The 20,222-nt window shown below is 45.9% G+C and overlaps 1 protein-coding gene across 3 annotated transcripts; it reads left to right on the plus strand.

Moving 5' to 3' along the window:
- The first annotated feature begins 1,013 nt into the window (after positions 1-1,013).
- LOC127608464 (junctional adhesion molecule 3B-like) lies at positions 1,014-19,493 on the plus strand. Of its 3 annotated transcripts, XM_052077546.1 has the most exons (10): positions 1,524-1,724; positions 6,086-6,157; positions 6,255-6,368; positions 6,522-6,674; positions 9,671-9,873; positions 10,095-10,194; positions 11,629-11,758; positions 11,838-11,876; positions 11,954-12,005; positions 18,990-19,493. In XM_052077546.1, the coding sequence occupies exons 1-10, from the start codon at positions 1,658-1,660 to the stop codon at positions 19,023-19,025; spliced, it is 966 nt and encodes a 321-aa protein (XP_051933506.1). In that variant the 5' UTR covers positions 1,524-1,657; the 3' UTR covers positions 19,026-19,493. The 3 variants fall into 3 exon arrangements, with proteins under 3 accessions (XP_051933507.1, XP_051933505.1, XP_051933506.1); XM_052077547.1 differs by lacking the exons at positions 1,524-1,724; positions 11,954-12,005 and adding an exon at positions 1,014-1,444; XM_052077545.1 differs by lacking the exon at positions 11,954-12,005 and having other exon boundaries at positions 1,523-1,724.
- The last annotated feature ends 729 nt before the right edge of the window (positions 19,494-20,222 follow it).

Below are 20,222 nucleotides of genomic sequence, written 5' to 3' on the forward strand. Positions count from 1 at the left end.
TATTATTATTATTATTATTATTATTATTATTATTATTATTATTGTATTCACATCGTTACAAATGCAGTCGTCCTCAAGCGCATTGTCAATACTGATGAACCACGTGGCAAGTACACGTTTTAAAATTATTTTGTGGAATTGTGGGCATTGTGTCCTCCGAGTTAAAGAGAAAAAGAACCACGCGGACTGCTTTGACACAAAGTTCAAAAGCCATCATCTTTGATAGTATGGCTGATTTACGCATCACCATTAATCCTCAAAGCTACTCCGGGTTTTGGGGAAACATGCTGCCATCCAAGCAACAGATCTTTTTGTTGGGTGCCCTGCTTATTTCAGCAAGACAAAACCAAACCACTTTCTGCGTGTGTGTTACAACAGTGTGGCTTCATAGTAAAAGAGTGCGGGTACTAGACTTAGGGGTCTAATTGCGGTCCAGACCTGCCTCAATTTAAAATGTGTGGCACATAATGAAGCGTAATATATGATAATAACAGAGACCCCGGGCTGTTGAACAGCTGAAGCTGTACGTCAAGAAAGAATGGCAAAGAATTCTACTCAACAAAGCTTCAACAATTAGTGTCCTCAGTTCCCGAACGTGTATTGAATTTTATGAAAAGATGACGCAACACAATGGTAAACCCTGTGCGAGCTTTTTGCAGCCATAAAAAGTTAAGTATTTGCAAAAAAAAACAACAACAACAATAATAATACATCTTATTTATAAGCGGCTTTCAAGACACCCAAGGACACTTTACAATAACAAAAAAAACAAATAAAGTATCAATTTAACATTAAGTGCGGTATCTTGTCTTTGTAGTGTATTCAATTAAATGTACGTTAACCATGATTGGCAAAACAAGGTATTGTTTTCATTTATGGTTAACGCAATGTCCCAACTGCATTATAATTTGGGTTTACTGTAAATCCTACTGGCTTCATCGGGTGTCTTGTGCCTGGGAGACCATGCGCAGGGCTTAGAGTCTCTAGAATATCGATAGAAACAGCTGGATTGAAACATTCACGAATTCTCTGGAGCGTCGCTCTCGCTGTCCCCCTATCCATGCACTGTATCCTATGTGCGGTGGAGATCATGTGTGCGCATCCGCGATCGATAAATTAGGCACTACAAGAATGTGCGACTGATCGCGCCGGGAGGAGGCACCTTCCCTAGGTAAGAGGTGGCATGCCCAGTGCCCTTGGAGGCATGCCTGAACTCCAGCAGAGACAGGCCGGCGTGCGCAAAAGCGTGCCAGAGGAGAAGGCACCTTCGCTGCGCAAGAGGCGGCATGCCCCGGGACCATGTGTGTTGGGTGCTGTGCACCACTAGCAGACCAGCCTCGACGCTAAGAGCTCGATCGATACGAGATGCGCGTGTCGCAACTCGCCTTAATATGAAGTTGGCTCAACCTTCACAGGTTAAAAGAACGAAAGACACGTTAGACTGGTACGCTTTGAACCAGGTTTAATCAGAGATTACTATGACGTACATTGCCTTCAATGTTGCCAACTCTTTGATGTTTTGGAGTTCACGTTGATATAAGCTTTGACTCCTCGACAAGGGTCAGTTCGCTCTAAGCGACTGGTCGACTTCTAATCAAGTTGTTGGTTTTACTATTACACGCGACGTGGTTATTGGTCAACTATCATATCGGTTATCATGGCTAAAAGCAGTACATCTGTTTTGTGGACGTTGTCACTTTGTCTCGTCGCGTGCGCCTTCCTGTGTAAGTAGACCGGCCATGCTGCTATACGTCATTACTACTGTAAATAATAGCTGTGTGGGTGCGTGCGTGTGTGTGTGTGTGCGTGTGTGAGGGACAAGTTAAAAAAGGACTTTTATGTATTTGGAGAGAGATGCTGAGACGAGCCGCTTTTTTGAATGTCTTGCAATGCATAGAGGCACACAGTGGCGGGCCGTGCATTTCAACCTTAGGCGTTCAGTGACGTCACATACATTAACGCAATACAGCAGGGGTGTCCAAACTTTTTGCCAAGGGGGCCAGATTTTATGTGGTAAAATGTCGGGGGGCCGACCTTGGCTGACATTCTTTACATTGAACAACAATATTGTTCAACAAATTTTAGTAAGCCAGTCTGTTTCACATTTCCATTTTTATTTTAATTTCAACAATCTTAAGAATTTCTTTTGGTTCATTTGAAACAGGTATATCACATGCAACTGCTTATTCACTTGACTTTTTCTTAAACAGAGGTCTCCTGAGTGCAAATGGATTGATTTGAAACATAAAATGTATCACCATGACTTTTCAATAGTCACAAAACCTTTGACTCGAACAACAGGGAAATGAACAAGCAATACACATATCCACAACTGCAAGGATCATTTGAAATATGACATATCAGTCACTATAAACACGGAGTGATGTCTTGTTAACTCGTGAGTGATGCCCTCTAGTGTCTAAATGCTATTACTCATTTAGTGAATGCAATTACTCATTTAGCCACTAGAGGGAAGCAGTACTCTATGAAACATCACTCACCAGTCTACGAGACCTCAGTCAATGCAACACGTGTTCCATTGCGCCCAACCTGCGGGCCAGACGGCACTGATTTTATGACAGGGGCCGAGGGCCGGATGAAATTCGACCGGACTTTGGACATTACTGCAATACAGTATAGGCTTGATAACCATCAAGTATAAATTGACAATTAAGAGCTAAATTTATAGATATCAAAAATAAAAAGATGATTTAAAAATACTAAATAAAATGCCACCCAAATTACGCTGTGGGATCTTAAACAAGTCTGTCCAATAAATTGTGCAATGTCGCAGTTTCATATAAGACACCAACCAAACGATAACAAAACAAAATATTCTTTGAAAATAAAGTTAACAGATCATTTGCATTTGAGAATCGGTTATACAACAGCAAATAACTAACTATGTTGAGCAGCTGAGATTGAACGAACTTTAGTGCACGAAGGTGACTACAAAGTCTCATTATAAATTGCGGGTGAGCAGATTTATTTGATACATTTTTGTATCTTTGTCATTTTATTTCGTTACCATTAATTTAATACTAACGATATAAAATGACAAGAAGAAATACAATACACAATACAATACATGCTGATTTATATAGCGCTTTCACAACAGCGGCAGCTGTAACAAAGCGCTTTACAAAACAGTTAACATAAAGTAAAATAATAAACACAACACATAACATAAAACACGGACAGTCGTGCAGTCCTAACCACTTTTCCGTCACACGCTTTGTTGTTTGAAGCGGTTTGAGATGAAAGAAATGCAAAATCAAATTCATTTACTCACCAATGTAGTGCCTGTTCACTGAGTTGCACATCTACGCGAGTGTCCCCAAATGTTTTTAAACGCACACTAGCTTGTAAGTGCCCAGCCGTGCTCTGATGTTTCCTTTCTGCCTTGGTAAAACAACTTAAATGGGTAAATCCATTGTGGCTCCAAACACCAAATCGGTCCGTTGCAAGCAATAGGCATTCCCAGCAGTACAATTTGCAGCGTTTCTCAGAGGCTGTGGAGCCACGGGTACCGTTCATAATTGCTCGTCTGAAAATGACGGACGAACCCTTTTCCTTGCTGGAACAGGCTAGCTAGCGCAGGAGTTAGGCGACATCTACGCACAATATCCAGTTTTTCGTGGAAGGTCCATCTTGAAAATTGTGTGGAAAGTAGTTCTGTAACCAGATCAACGTCTTCTTCTTCGGCCATTTTGGGTTAAAATGCAGTGATAGCTCCCTCTAGCAGGCGCTAATCCAATCACCGAACGCGCACGTCCAGTCTCAACGTAAGGCAGCGCCAGGACCTGAGTTTGACACCTATGACGTAAAGCAGTCTAGCTGGCCCCTGTGCGCAGACTCGTGATCTGATTGGCTATTGCAAACTGACTGTGCCCGTCATTTACAGCGCACAGGGGCCTGTTCTGTTTAATCTGAAGGCCCCGAGCAAGTTTAATTTACCTGGCAACACAAGGTAGCTGAAATATGAAAACTCTACCATAATAAATAAGTTATTTATCGAGTGGCTTTCAATGTTATTTAAAATAAAATAACATTGAAAGCCACTCGACTACGTGGAAATAATATGACGTAAAGAATACAGAGAATAATTTTGTTTACATATTTATGAAAATAAAATAACATGAATTAAATTTATGTTATTGTATGAATGTTTAGGCCAGCAGAGAAGGCCTTGCTGGCCCTGAGGGTCCGCCACTGGAGGCACAACAGTAGGCTTCTGAAGAATCTAATGAAAGCCAATGCAAGAGCTGCGTATGGGAACCGAATACCAATATATGTATATTTGTATAAACGTATCACGTTTGCAAGGTGGTGGTGGACCCCAAAGAGCAGGCAAGAGAGGGAGGAGCAGGTTGTACTTGAAAGATTGTATTAAAACACAGAAAACTAAATCCTAAACAAACAAAGTTCTAAGTACCAAACAAAAACCATGACGGAAGCTCAAAACTATCAATAACAGAAACATGACCTAAACATGGCAAACAAACATGACATCAGCAAAGAACAACAATGACCCGACAATGAGTGTTCGGGCGGGAGTCCTTTTATAGAACTAATTACCTAACGACCAACGTGTGTTCAGCTGCAGGGGGAGCCCTACAGTGCCACCTGTTGGTCCCAAACCAAATCATGACAATACGAGTATGTGATAGCTGTTTTGATATTATATCTGTCACCACTTCATCAGTTATTTGTAGCCTACTATTATCTTGAGATCGCATATAATGTACTAGCACGCTTGTACGCTTGTTTGTCTGAAAAGGGTTGAAAAACTTTTGTTGAAAGTCAGGTTTGTTTGTTTTTTTGACAATGCGAGTGAAAATGGAAAGGAAAGGATTTGAGTAGGTTTGTTTTTTTTTTAATTGATCATTACATTAAAATTGATCATTCGAGTACGGATGGCTCTAGAAGAGCTTTGCAAAAGATGGTGCATCACAGGCGTTTGTGTTTGTTGGCATTTTGTCCTGTTGGGGGCGTTCGCGCGTCCATGGACTTTGATGTACAGTATGTGACTGTCCAATGTTCGTAGCAACCACAATTGTCACAACCAACCATTGTTCATTTTTTTAAATTTACTTTTTGACGATAGACATGATTTGAATGTCATAGCATTTGTTTTCCGTGGTCTTCTGGCTACACCTAATGAGTTGTTACATGTTTCAGCCTAATGAGGGCGTGCTTCATTGCTAGTGAGAGCTCTTTGGAACTTTGCATTGAGATGTGACCTCACCAGATTCCAAATGAATATACCACACTTAAAATGAACTCTAGGCCTTTTAGCTGCTCCCTGTAAGTGAAATAAGGATGAAATGACAGATACCTAGCCACACAAAAAGCTGTTTAGCCAATTCTCCAAATACTCTTGGTCCCTTAAAACGGTGGAGACACTTGTAATGACTACACCATTGACCCGAGTTGCATGTAGATACCTCAAATCAATATTCACAGAGTTCATTTAAAGCTCATCGTGATTGTCTCATTTAAAATTCATTGTGATGTTGTACAGAGCTGGAACATTGGAGTTTGTGTAAACATCCAAATAGTTATCGACCTGATGATGTAATTGTGCCATGCATCATAGGAAGAGCTATGGCTACAGCTTTGCTCCTCTCCTGGGGCTAAATAACGGTGACCATATTTTGATATAGCTTTTCGATTGTGACCCTAAGTGCGTCTGTGTCGAAACCTAATAAATTGAAAAAAAGAATGTACCTGTAAAGCTCACGGTCAGCACTCTAACCTGAGCATGTATCTGGAGAAAAGGTCATCACTGCCGTAATTTTTATGGCACCACTCGCCGCATTATCATCAGTCAACCACCAAAAAGGGACACCATAGAATTGGTGGATGTGATGCTGTGTGTACTCATCACTCTGTTTTGAAATAATCTTCATTAATTAAAAAAAATGAAGTGTTTAAGAATTCCAGTCGCAGAGAGCTTATTCGTGCATGTTTTGTATGTGTATTTTTGATGATAATCCAGTGTTTATAAAGCGAGTTGCCCAGCTGCTAATGAAAACTATCAGGGTGACTTAGCATTAAGTCTTTTTTTCTTATCTTTCCAAAGGCCATATCCCATCAATGTTCGCAATAATCCTCCGAACCAAGGCCAAAATTGTGCGGATAAATGAGTTTGAGCGTAAGTTGCCGCAACCTATTTTAGCAAAAGTAGCTTTTCTTTCCCTCCCAATTTATGTTGCGCTTTTTGGCCCTTTGCACTCCCTTCTTCTCGGCAGCCGTTGAGCTGACCTGCTTAATACACTTCGCTCCCACCTACAACCTGAGGATTGAGTGGAAGAAGATCAGGAACGGCATCCCGAGCTATGTTTACTACCGAAGGAAGATTGTAGGTAAATTGACACAGCAAGCTGAGGAGAATGAATAGCACTGAGAGCACTCTGCTTTGAATTCCGTTTGCATCCTGACCCGATTCCTGCTGTGTATTTCAATCAGCTGTTGTAAAGTTGTGTTTTTTTCCCCCTCTCTCTCTCTTCTCTCAAAAGGTGACTTGGAGAACAGGGCACAGCTCAGAGAGCCAGCCAACATGCTGATCTTCAATGCCACCCGCACGGATACGGCCGAGTACCGCTGCGAGGTGGCCAACAATGATGGCTCTGGGGAATTTGATGAGATTAAGATGAATCTTGAAGTGAGAGGTGTGTGCAATTAACCAACCAAGTAAATCTTTGCTCGACTGCCTGTTCCCCAAAATATGACTGAGAGCAAGTTTTTCTGCATTTTACCGAAATGTGACATCACAATATGCCTACTTTCCATAATACCGCCCCCACATGGAGTTTCTCCACTGAAGACCAGCAAGACCATCATGTTAACTGAACAATAATTAGATTCTCAGAACGGGCAGTTGTGCTCAAGTCCGCTGCAGTGAATTTACAAATGTGCTGGTTAGTGATGAAGTGCTGCCTCAAATAGAATCCATGCTTTTGCAAAAAAAAATTGATTGATGGATTTTATACACAAGGGACCTCAATATGCTTCCCACAAACAAAAGCACAACACATGAAAGCATTCACAAACCGCTGAAGACATTCAAAGGCAAAGCAAAGAGAACAAAAGTAGCTCATTAAAATTACTAAAGATCCTAAATCGAAAAATGTTCATGGCATTTACAAACAATTTCCAAAACCGGTATCCTCCGTCCTGTTTTGATTTAGTTGAAGTAAATTTTGGTTCATTCTTTTGTTCGTTCGCTCGAGACAGGGACACGTCAAATGAACTGCGAAGTGAGGCGGCTCCATATATTGCACTTCAACGCTTCAAAACGGTTATAAAAAAGTGACAGAACTCAATAACAGTCCTGAACATGGAGGAGATTATTAGGTGGTCTTCAGAGAGCAGGCCCTTCAAATGAAGGCGAAACAGTTGGCCAACCTTGAGTCATTATAATGTACTGAGCCGCGAGGCGTCATTACTTTTGTCGCTACACTTGGGTTACGCAGCAGTAAGTTCTATTTTCTATGTTACGGTTAACGCACTGCCACATTGCCTCGTGATAACTCCAGGGTGTACCTCACTGACTGTCCGAAGTCAGCTGGGATAAATGCCAACTCAACCCCACTGAGGACAGGCGCAATCTACTCAATTCACCTGTATTTTTAACACTTTAAAATAAGCTATCGCTGTATAGAAAGTGTTGTACTTCGAGCAAATATTGTATATACAACAATAAAACTAAACAGCAAGGACAGTAGAAAGGACAAAAACAGTACAACTAAAAATGAAAGTGAGTCATGCTGAGTCAAAAGCCAAAGAATAGAAATTAGTTCTGAAACGAGTTTTCAAGATGGGCAGCGAGGGGCCTTGCCAAATGTTCAGTGGGACGTCATTCCAAAGAGAGGGACCAACAACGGCAAAAGGCTCGATCCCCCACACCCCCCAAATTATTGGTACCTCTAATAATGTCTGGTCCGCAGACCTGAGGCGCTGAGCAGGTGTATAGGGGTGGAGAAGCTCATAGACAAATAATAGGATCTTGAAAATAACTCTAAAATGTATAGGGAGCCAGTGAAGGGATGCCAAAGTAGGAGTGATGTGCTCCCTCTTACAAGTACCAGTGAAGAGGCGAGCAGCAGCATTCTGGACCAACTAGAGACGCTTAACTCCAAAGTGAAGAGCATTACAGTAATCCAACTGGGATGTGACAAAGGCATGAATGAATGTTTCGAAGTCCTCATGAGAAAGGAGAGGTTTTACTTCAGCCAGCTGCCTAAGATGAAAGAAGCTGGATTGAACAATGGCACCAATTTGCCGGTCCAATTTAAAATCACTGTCCAGTTTAAGACCCAAGTTTGAGACTGCTTTAGATAAGGAGCCAGGGGGCCCAAGTCTGGGATGTACAAGGGCCATTGAGACCAAACACCATCCCTTCTGTCTTCTTTTCATTTAAATTCAAGAAAGTTAGTGCCATTAAGGGCTTGGTTTCCTCGAGGCAGGATAAAACTGGACTCAAAGAGAAAGTGTCTTTTTTGTTCAGTGGGACATAGATCTGACAGTCATCCACATGGGAAGGAAATGCCACGTTTCCGTAAGGTGGAACTTACTAGGAGCAGATACAATGAGAACAGCAGAGGCCCCAGAACTGAGCCCTGTATAACACCACACGACAGTACAATACAATACAATACAATACAATACATGCTGATTTATATAGCGCTTTCACAACAGCGGCAGCTGTAACAAAGCGCTTTACAAAACAGTTAACATAAAGTAAAATAATAAACACAACACATAACATAAAACACAGACAGTCGTGCAGTCCTAACCACTTTTCCGCTTTGTTGTTTGAAGCAGTTTGAGATGAAAGAGGAGAGAATCAAAGTGTCCTTTAACCAGTGGATCAGAGACATCATGCTCAAAATGTGCACACGTCGGCTACAAGCTAAGTTTCAAAGTCAACAAGAAGCTGTAGCATCCATTGACGAAAAAAGAGATTGGTTCACTTCTCCTGTCCCATGGAAATCCATTTCAATTCCAAGCGGCGACTCACGGTTCCAAATACGCATCGGCGCTCTTCGCCAACGCTCCTCTCTCCTCATCCTCAACTTCAGCGGCCATCCATCCAGCCGCACCAACGCCAACTGTCCAACAGCGCCGACATAGCCACTGAACAAATCGGGGTTGTGAAAAATGCTGCCCATTACTGGCGCAAAAAACACAAGCGCCCCAGGTCTGTCCAGCAGTAGGACAGTACGTGACTCAGAAGGCTAACTCAAAAGGTTCTGTCAGCTAAATTGGGCCCAAACCACTCAATGGCGCGACTGCCAATGTCCACAAGTGCTGCAAACGAGTCAACAGAATACTGTGATCCACTGTCTCAAATGCTGCAGTTAAATCCAATAAAACAAGACACATGTAGTCTCCAGTGTCATTTGGCAGGAGGATGTAATTAGAAACGCGTAACAGGGCCGATTCTGTGCTTTGCATCATCTTGAAACTTGACTGGAAGACCTCAAAAATGAAGACTCAAAAGCTTTTAGGCGCAATCGCAAACAAAGTTTTTCCATTGTTTTTGTTCAGAACAATCACTTGGTTTCTGCCCCCCAAAGTTCATTTGCAGCCAATTGTTTCTAAATCTTACAAAAAGGTCTCTCTTCAAGACAAGTCAATAGGGAACATGTTATGTTGCGCACAGTGAAACCCATGGAGCCCCAATGCAGCGTGCCCAAGGCGGTCACGGTGGGCACGGCGGCCGAGCTCCAGTGTCTGGAGAATGAAGGCTTCCCGGCACCTGTCTACCGCTGGTTCCGAAACAATGAGGAGCTTCCCCAAGACCCCAAAAACAGCCTCAAGTTTATGAATGCGACTTATACCATGAACACCAGCACTGGAAGCCTGGTATTTAACATCCTATTCCTGAATACATTTGAACAAATGTCACTTTCTAATTTAGCAAATTCCACATGTTAAATACTTTTGTCCATCCAGCATGTCAGCAAAAGCAACAGCTCGTACAAGAACTTGTGTATTTGTCATTGGAAGTAAACACCGGACGCAAGACTTGCATTTTGTCGACTGTGCAGCCGAGTGTCACTCAATTGACTTGATGTTTCCCTCAGAAATTCCACAGGGTGAGGAAGGAGGACGCGGGGAAGTACCACTGCCAGGCCAAGAATGATGCCGGCCAAGCCCATTGTCCCGCAAAGTTGATGGAAGTCCGTGAGTGACGTGATTGCGTGTCCACCTTTTGACAACTGAGGAAAATGTTGGCCTTGAGGAGTACGTGGGACGGCATAGAACATGATGGGACTGAGCAGTATCAGAAATTCTGGATGAAGAATACATCCGTGTCCCCCAATAAGTCGAGCAGCGACACTTGTAATTGTGCTGACAGTCACGTGTACCAGAATGTATGCAAAAATTCAAAGGCATATTTGTCACCGTGTGTGATTATGTACTGTATTTCTAGTGGTAATTTGTCTTACACATGATGACAAAAGGATTTGCCAGGTATCTTCACCGGGCACTTGATTAGGTTCACATGTGGCTTTTGTTGCAAGGTCTATTTTGATTTTTATGAAGTCCTCCAAGGGTCAAGGGTCATACGGAATGTATGATAACAAATTACTTAACAAACATATTAACAATGTTATTACACGGTGGTTTAATTTAAAACTAATTAAAGCAGGATCGTCATGTGAGGCTAATGCCACTGTTGCCCTCAATTAACAGCAGTGGTAATTAATACGGTCCGACTGATGGGGATTATTTTTGGCGTGAAAAGATATTTGTTAGAATAAAAATTCAGATAAGTAATAAAATGGCTGATTCATGTAAAACATATATGATGAATGAAATAACTTGATTTGGTAACGCTTACAACAATAAAGATTAAGATTAATTTAAGAGCTAATACCGGCCAGGCCATAGTAATTACCAATATAGTTAATCTTTCTGATCATTAATACACCAGTACATATGTATTACTGTAATGCTAAAATACACTGGAAAAAAAAGGAACGCGAGATAATTTTCCATGTACAGAACTGAAAAAGTCTTCTCCCAAATATTGTTCACAAATTTGTCACAGGTGTGCCCCGCCAAGATGCTGACTAGACACCATGATTATTCCACAGCCTAGGTTGTCCACAACAATGTGTCCACACTATTGCAACACCTGTCCGCTCCCTTCTTTCCTCCTCCTCTCTCCTCTCTGTCCCCCCTGCTCGCATTGTCACCATGGGAAACAGAGCCTTCAGTCGCTCTGCTCCCCAGCTCTAGAACACACTCCCTGCTGACCTTAATACAGACTTCAAATCCAGCCTCAAAACACATCTGTTTAGACAAGCCTAGTCACTCGGACCATAAAGCCATTATTTTAATTTTTTGTTGTAATGTTTTCTTATTTTATTGTTGTTTTTAACATTGTATTCGTGTTTTTAACTGCTTGTTGTAGGGTGTCCTTGAGTTCCTAGAAAGGCACCCACAAATAAAATGTATTATTATTATTAGGATCTCCACAAATATACAACCACAAAACCAAACATTCTAAAATGGATGCTGACAGCATCAGTCCTAAATGAGTGCATGAATCTTTCATTAAATTGCGCGAGTGTCATGTATCATAAGCATGTCTGTATGTACGTTTTCTAGATGATGTTGACATCCTCGCCATCATTCTCAAGTCTGTCGGCGTCGTGATAGCTGCCCTCTTTGTGATCAGCAGCATTTGGTGTTTTGCTTCACGTGTCCACGCCTCCAAAAAAGCCAGAAATGAAAATGAGTGAGTCAAATAGCAATCCATTTACTCAATGCAATGACTGATAATTCTGAGATTGGCTGCATTTGCTGTTGCCTTTCAGAAAAGCCATCTTCTTCAAAAAAGGCCAAAATGAAAACATGTGAGTATCTCATACCAATTTATTTACCGGTAGTCTTCTAATGACAAGGTATGCATTCATCGTGTCATCTTTGACAGAGTCGGTTTGTCAGCGCAGAACGATGGTGTTGATGACGACAAAGCCGATGAGGTACAAAGTGTAGCATATCCTCAAGTGAGAGGAGGATAATATATAAAATCTTCAATTGCTTACATGCAAATATTTAGAGCACTGTGCCTTCCAACGAACGAATTAAACCTTTTGGGGTTCTACTTTCATTCTGAGTGCAAGTCTAGTGCAAGGTGTGTCTATTTCATAGACAGTTTGGGGCAGTTCGACGCAGGCTGTGTCATTTGGGCATCAAAACACCCGACTCCAGTCGTGCCCAATTAATCAAGTTGCTTTCCATCCTTTAAATGTTGTGCGCCTGACCAGTTTACCAGCATAGGAAGAGATTCAATGATGTCAGATAAAAGACCAATGGTAAACTAGTGGAAGAGCAGCAAGCAACAGGTGGGTGGGAATGCTTATCAAGGCGTAGCACGGTTTACCAAAATCACAAACCCATTAAGTTGCACCTGCCCTGCCCAAAAAATTACGATGAGCCTCTTTTATGCAGAGCGCAGGTCTACTCTTCAAGTCAAGTATAGAGCACTTTCAAACAGCCATCGCTGCATACAAAGTGCTGTACATGGAGCAATTTAACATGCACAATAAACAGTAACACAAATCGGTAATAAAGGCGGTAGAAAGCACCAAACAGTAAAACCTCTTGGTTAAATCTAAGTCATGCTGAGTCGAATGCCAAAGAATACAAGTGAGTTTTGAGGAGGGTTTTGAAGATGGGCAGCGAGGGGGCTTGCCGAATGTTCAGTGGGAGGTCATTCCAGAGAGAGGGACTGTCACGATCTGCCCGAAGCGATAATGATCGCTCCGTGCAGAACGAAAAAATAAAGGATTGGATCCCCGGAAAACAGACAACGAAAGAATCTTCTCAAAGCAAAGAGTGTCTTTAATGACAAAAACAGAAAGAGCCCGACAGGGAAAAAACGGAAACACAAAACGCTGGTCAAATAAGGACCAGGGAAGAAATAAGGAAACAACTGAAAACGCTCGCTGAAAAAACAAAGTGCGAGGAGCTACTGATTAGGCAATATCGAAGTATTCAATTTAGTGACTAACGCGAATGGCAAGAGTCAAGGCCGCAAGGCAAGAAGGCAACGAGTAATCTACAAATAGAGGAATTAGCACGAGAGATCAATGGCACGGTGAGGAATTCTCCGGCAGTGGGAGAACTGCCGGAGTCTCATTAATATAGGAGAGTAATCAGCCCGAAATTACGGACAGGTGCGCAGATGGCGGGTGAGAAAACCCGCCACCTGCTGGCGGACACGTGACGTGACAGTACCCCCCCCTCAATGGACGCCTCCCGGCGGACTACCCGGCTTGGATGGATGTGCAGCGTGGAAGTCGCGCAAAAGGGATGGATCAAGGATCCAGGAGCGAGGCACCCACTGCCGCTCCTCAGGCCCGTAGCCCTCCCAGTCGACCAGATACTGGAACCCCTTTCCCCTGCGCCGAGAGTCCAGGATGGCACGAACCGTGTACACCGGGTCACCGTCGACGACCCGCGGAGGGGGCGGCGGCGTGGGAGGAGGAGCCAAGTCACTGGAAGACACGGGTTTGAGTAGGGAGACGTGGAAGACGGGGTGAACCTTCATGGTGGGCGGCAGCCGGAGCCTGACTGCAGACGGACTGATGACGGCCTCGACCTCGAACGGTCCAGTAAATCGGGGTCCCAGTTTCGCAGACGTGCCGGCCAGCCGAAGATCCCTAGTCGCCAGCCACACCTTCTGTCCTACCACGTATGAAGGAGCCGGGCGCCGGCGACGATCCGCGATCCGCTGGTTCCTGGCCGCCGTGCGGGACAACGCAGCCCGGGCCTCCTTCCACACGCGATGGGCCCGCTTGAGGTGGTGCTGCACAGAGGGGACCTCCACCTGCCCCTCCTGGGACGGGAACAGCGGCGGCTGGTACCCGTAGGCGGCCATGAAGGGGGACCTACCAGTGGCAGAAGAGACGAGGGTGTTGTGCGCGTACTCCACCCAGGGTAAGTGGTCGACCCAGGATGAGGGACGGTGAAGGCACACACAGCGGAGGGCCGCCCCCAGATCCTGGTTGGCACGCTCGGCTTGTCCATTGGACTGGGGGTGGTACCCCGAGGTCAGACTGGCCGTGGCCCCGAGGGACCGGCAGAACTGCTTCCAGACGCGGGATACGAACTGGGGCCCCCGGTCCGAGACAATGTCCAGTGGAATGCCGTGGAGACGGAAGACGTGTTCGACAAGGAGGTCGGCGGTCTCCAGCGCCGACGGCAACCTGGACAAAGGAACAAAATGAGCCGCCTTGGAGAAGCGGTCCACGATCGTGAGTACGACAGTTCGACCCCGGGAAGGCGGGAGACCCGTGACGAAGTCCAGGGCGATGTGGGACCACGGGCGAGGAGGAATGGGCAACGGCTGGAGCAGACCCGCCGGCGGCTGATGGGACGACTTGCCGCAGGCGCAGGAGGTGCAGGCCCTGATGAACTCCGTCACGTCGTTGCGGAGCTCCGGCCACCAGAAACGCTGGGCGACGAGTTGCACAGTCCGGTTCACCCCGGGATGACACGCCACCTTGGACCCATGTCCCCACTGCAGAACTTCAGATCGTAATGGAGGAGGCACGAATAGCCTCCCTGCTGGGCACTCCGTCGGCACCTGAACCCCCTCCAGGGCTGCCTGGATCCGCTGCTCAACCTCCCACTGGACGGCCCCCACGACGCACCGGCTCGGGAGGATGGTCTCCGGGGATCGATCCCTCCCCGCAGGCTCGTGGAGACGGGAGAGGGCGTCGGGCTTGGTGTTCTTAGACCCGGGAGAGTAGGTGAGGATGAAGTCGAACCTGGTGAGGAAGAGGGCCCACCGGGCCTGACGGGCGTTCAGTCTTTTGGCGGAGCGAAGGTAGGCGAGGTTCTTATGGTCTGTGTAGACCGTAAAGGGTTCCTTTGCCCCCTCGAGCCAGTGCCGCCACTCCTGCAAGGCGGTCACAACTGCCAACAGTTCACGGTTGCCCACGTCGTAATTGGACTCGGCGGCACTGAGTCGACGGGAGAAGAAGGCGCAGGGGTGCAACTTCTGGTCGACCGGAGAGCGCTGGGACAGCACAGCCCCCACCCCCGAATCCGAGGCGTCCACCTCCACGATAAAGGGGAGATCAGGATCAGGGTGCTGTAGTACGGGGGGACTGGTGAACGCCGCCTTCAGGTTTGCGAACGCCGCATCCGCGGTCGGATCCCACTTAAATGGGGTTTTAATGGACGTAAGGCGGGTTAAGGGGAGCGCCTTCTGACTATAACCGCGGATGAAGCGTCGGTAGAAGTTGGCGAACCCCAGAAAGCGCTGCAGTTCCTTGCGATTGGTTGGAACCGGCCAGTTAGTGACGGCACGCGTCTTAATGGGGTCCGCCCTTAACCTGCCCTGTTCAATAATGAACCCTAGGAAGGAGATGACGGGGACATGGAATTCACACTTTTCTGCCTTGACGAAGAGCCGGTTCTCCAGTAGACGTTGTAGCACCAGCCTAACGTGTTGCTGGTGCTCGTGTAATGACCGGGAAAAAATTAAAATATCGTCAAGGTAAACGAAACAAAAGATGTTAATCATGTCCCTTAGCACATCATTGATTAGGTTTTGGAAAACGGCAGGGGCGTTGGTGAGCCCAAAAGGCATAACCAAGTATTCAAAATGACCCAGAGGGGTCTTAAAAGCCGTCTTCCACTCGTCACCCTCCCGGATGCGAACCAAGTGGTAAGCGCTGCGCAAGTCTAATTTGGAGGAAATGGTGGCTGACTGTAATGGGGCGAAGGCGGAGTCCAGCAAGGGTAGCGGGTACCTATTCTTAATAGTTATCTCGTTTAATCCCCGATAATCTACGCAGGGTCGCAGGGTCTTGTCTTTTTTCCCAACGAAGAAAAAACCCGCCCCTAACGGTGAACGCGATGGTCTAATAAGACCTGCGGCGAGCGAGCTGTTGATGTACTCCGTCAATGCCTCGCGCTCGGGTTGGGACACCTGATACAGCCGCGAGGTCGGCAACGGAGCGCCCGCCTGCAGGTCTATAGCACAATCGTAGGGGCGGTGTGGGGGCAAAGAGTCTGCACGATCCTCGCTGAACACCTCCTTTAGATCCCGATAGCAATCCGGCACTCCGTCAAGGCAGATCTCCTCGGGGGGCGTGACACGTTCATGCTTCCCGACGGCCGATTGTAGACAGTGCTGGTAACAATATGGGCTCCAGCTGTCTATCGCTGGGCGCGCCCAGGAAATCACGGGATTGTGTGTCTTCAGCCAGGGTAACCCGAGAACGATCGGGGCATTGCGAGACGGCATTAGGTAAAAACGGCGATGTTCGACATGGTTGCCGGACAGTAGAAGTTTCAACGGCTCCGTCCTATGCGTAACTACCGCCAGGAGGCGCCCATCAAGATCACAAACCCGCTTCCTATCTATCAACCTCTCCACGGAACAACCCAGCTCGGATGCGAGATCGGTGTCCATTATACAGTCATCAGCCCCCGAGTCTACCAGAGCCCGAACCCGCCACGACCGGGGCCCCGTTAATATCTCCCCCTCGAGTACGAGTCTGTTGGGGTGTCCAGGCCGCGAGTCGACTCGCCTAGACTCGAAGGGGGGCGCGCGCGGTCGTGACTCACAGTACTCCTGGTGGGCAGGGGGTGACGACCCCGGATGGCTGGTTGCGGCGTGAGGAGATGGTGGAACGCCGTCAGTCGTCGCTCGGTCGCTGAAACGACGCTTTCTTTCCTCCGCACCAGCGTCCCTGCCTCCCAGCTGCACCTGTTCCTCCGTGGGTGTTCGTCGGAACTGGGACCGATCACCTCCACGCTCCCGGCTTCGCTCCCTCAGGCGATTGTCCATGAGGAGGGAGAGGTCGATTAATTCCTCCAGGTTGGTGCTGTGGTCGCGGGTCGCCAGCTCGTCCTTGAGTTGAGGGTTTAGCCCGCGGCGAAACAGGCCACACAGCGCCCGATCATCGTATCCACTCTGGGCGGCCAGGATCCGGAACTCGATGGAGTAATCCGCCACCGATCGCTCTCCCTGGTGGAGGGCGAGTAGCCGGCCCTCTGCCTCTCTGCCTCGCACGGGATGATGGAACACCCGGCGGAACGCAGCCACGAAGTCGGGGAACGAGGTACGGAGATTCGGCTTAGCGTCACTGGTCGCAATCGCCCACGATGCCGCCGGACCTGTTAACAGACTCATGACATAAGCCACCTTGGCGGCGTCATTAGCATAGGCAGAAGGCTGTAGGTCGAATATGAGAGAGCACAGGTGGAGGAAGTGTCCACACTGCCCGTGCTCGCCCCCGTAGCGAGGGGGGTGTGGAAGCGATGGCTCCCTCGTCATAATGGGATATGAGGAGGGCGCTTCGGGAATAATAGAATGAACCCCGGGGGGAGATGGTCTCCGCTCTTCCACCCGGACCAACCGAGGTTCTAAATCATCGGACCGATGAGCCAGCATGGAGACCGCGCCACGGAGTTCCCTAATGGCTTGGCCCTGCTGACTCATCTGTTGCTCTTGTCGGGAAAGAGCGGAAAATTTTTTTTCGATGTCTGCGGGATCCATGGTGGCCGGAGAATTCTGTCACGATCTGCCCGAAGCGATAATGATCGCTCCGTGCAGAACGAAAAAATAAAGGATTGGATCCCCGGAAAACAGACAACGAAAGAATCTTCTCAAAGCAAAGAGTGTCTTTAATGACAAAAACAGAAAGAGCCCGACAGGGAAAAAACGGAAACACAAAACGCTGGTCAAATAAGGACCAGGGAAGAAATAAGGAAACAACTGAAAACGCTCGCTGAAAAAACAAAGTGCGAGGAGCTACTGATTAGGCAATATCGAAGTATTCAATTTAGTGACTAACGCGAATGGCAAGAGTCAAGGCCGCAAGGCAAGAAGGCAACGAGTAATCTACAAATAGAGGAATTAGCACGAGAGATCAATGGCACGGTGAGGAATTCTCCGGCAGTGGGAGAACTGCCGGAGTCTCATTAATATAGGAGAGTAATCAGCCCGAAATTACGGACAGGTGCGCAGATGGCGGGTGAGAAAACCCGCCACCTGCTGGCGGACACGCGACGTGACAGGGACCAGCAACAGAAACGGCTTGATCCCCTCTGAGCCTCAGTTTAGTTCTTGGTACTTCTAATAATGTCTGGTCCACAGACCTGAGGCGCCGGGCAGGTGTGTAGGGGCGGATGAGCTCAGAGAGGTAAAGTGGCGCGAGATTATTCTGAGATTTGAAGACAAATAAGAGGATCTTGAAAATAACTCCAAAATGTATGGGGAGCGAGTGAAGGGATGCCAGAGTAGGAGTTAAGTGCTCCCTCTTACGAGTACCAGTCAAGAGGCGAGCAGCGGCATTCTGGACCAGCTGAAGGCGCTTAATGGAGGACCGGCTGACTCCAAAGTACAGGGCATTGCAGTAATCGAGCCGGGATGTGACAAAGACATGAATTACTGTCTCAAAGTGTTCATGTGAGAGGAGAGGTTTTATTTTGGCCAGCTGTATAAGGTGAAAGAAGCTGGATTTGACAACGGCACCAATTTGCCGATCAAGTTTGAAATCACTGTCCAGTAAATAAAATACTATATATCGAATACACTCTTGTTACCAAATCGTTTGGTGCATCGGGGGATCGGAATCTTATGTGCGCCAGAATGCACAAATGGGCGCAATGCGGTTTGCCAAATTCCCAAATATAGTAACCTCGACTTTTGCCCCATCATGAAAACTACTTATCGCCAAATCTCTCTGGAACGGTTTGCAGCCGTGTGTGGTTGGGATTAAAAGCAGCACCAATACATCTAAAATGAGGGTCCTCAATCAGAAAGTGGTGCAGCGCCCTTTGCAAATAGGGGATGAGAGCTACCCTGAAGTGGGGGAGTACAAGTACCGTAATATATTGGGGTCTAGTTCGACAAATTAAATCAGCTTCTTGAAATGTTGGGGAAGAAATTCATCAATACATTTCTCCTGGAAGGCTAAAGGTGATTTTGTTTGCCCCCACAGGGAAATTTCATCCACAATCCATCTTTCATCATCTGAGCCTAGGGAGAAGCAAAACAAGTGCACTGGCGGTTACATTCAAGCTGTAACATGGCACACTATTTTCTAATACACATGAAAGTAACTTACCAAAGTGATGTTCAGTGTGATTTTGTGGCACTGAATCATGTTTTTATAGCATTGACAGATTTTACATTATGAAACTGCCCATCATTCACGTCATGCTCCACATGCCACTTGAAGCGGATTATTTTTTTGTCCTGCATATTTCTACCTGACTGTAAATTCATTCATGCATTTTTTAAAATACGACATGGTCGCAATCGACACGCTGAATGAACATAACATCACAAGTTTTGGAACAAATTCTCTTCATGTTTTGCCTTTGCTCGTGAGAAAATAATTTTTTTTATGATTCTCTTTTGTGATCATATAAACACTCTGTTGTAAAATAAAATACCCGCTGTTCTTGGTTGATTTTCATTATTAAAATACTCAAAGACTGTACACACTTGAAGGCTTCTGTATGTCCTTTTAGCTGCAAGCTTCATGTGATTGAGAAAAATGTGAACATAAATTATGTGACTGAGGAGAATAACATTTTTTTCATTCATTCATTCATTCATTCATCTTCCGAACCGCATGATCCTCACTAGGGTCGCAGTAGTTGGTTTTTATTATATATATAGCTTTGTAGTTTTCTGTATCTTTATACCTCGAATTTGTAATTAAATTTATAATTTCACTTCGAGTAAATGCAAATTCAACTCCGGTGTTCCTTTTTATTTACTAATACTGTATTATCTTTGCTGTGTATGATACGGGGGTACTCGTTGTAAAACGTGTTGACTCTTCAAACGTTTTGAACTCAGTATTGAGCTCTGCAACCTTGCTGACCGGGAATATGACCCCAATTGTATAATTGCTCTTGTTACCAACAGTCCGTCTGTAACAATGTGAGAAAAAAACCCTCAAGATAAAAAGTTTTCGTAAAAATAAAATTTACAATGTTTTTTTTTCCTTAAATCTATAACATGTATATTGTTTGTTTAAATGATCTTCAAGACACGGCAGGCACAAACATGCCGCAGCAGCAGGAAAGCCTGGGTATATATCGACACCTAGCGGTCAATTAGTACAAATTTAAATACCTGTAAGCCCGATGTCAAAGTCAGATATTAATGCAAACCATATAATTCACACATGTGGAATACAATTAAAAGTCAGTTAAATCCA

Source organism: Hippocampus zosterae, chromosome 10 (genome assembly GCF_025434085.1).
Source record: "Hippocampus zosterae strain Florida chromosome 10, ASM2543408v3, whole genome shotgun sequence".
NCBI classification, from domain to species: domain Eukaryota; kingdom Metazoa; phylum Chordata; class Actinopteri; order Syngnathiformes; family Syngnathidae; genus Hippocampus; species Hippocampus zosterae.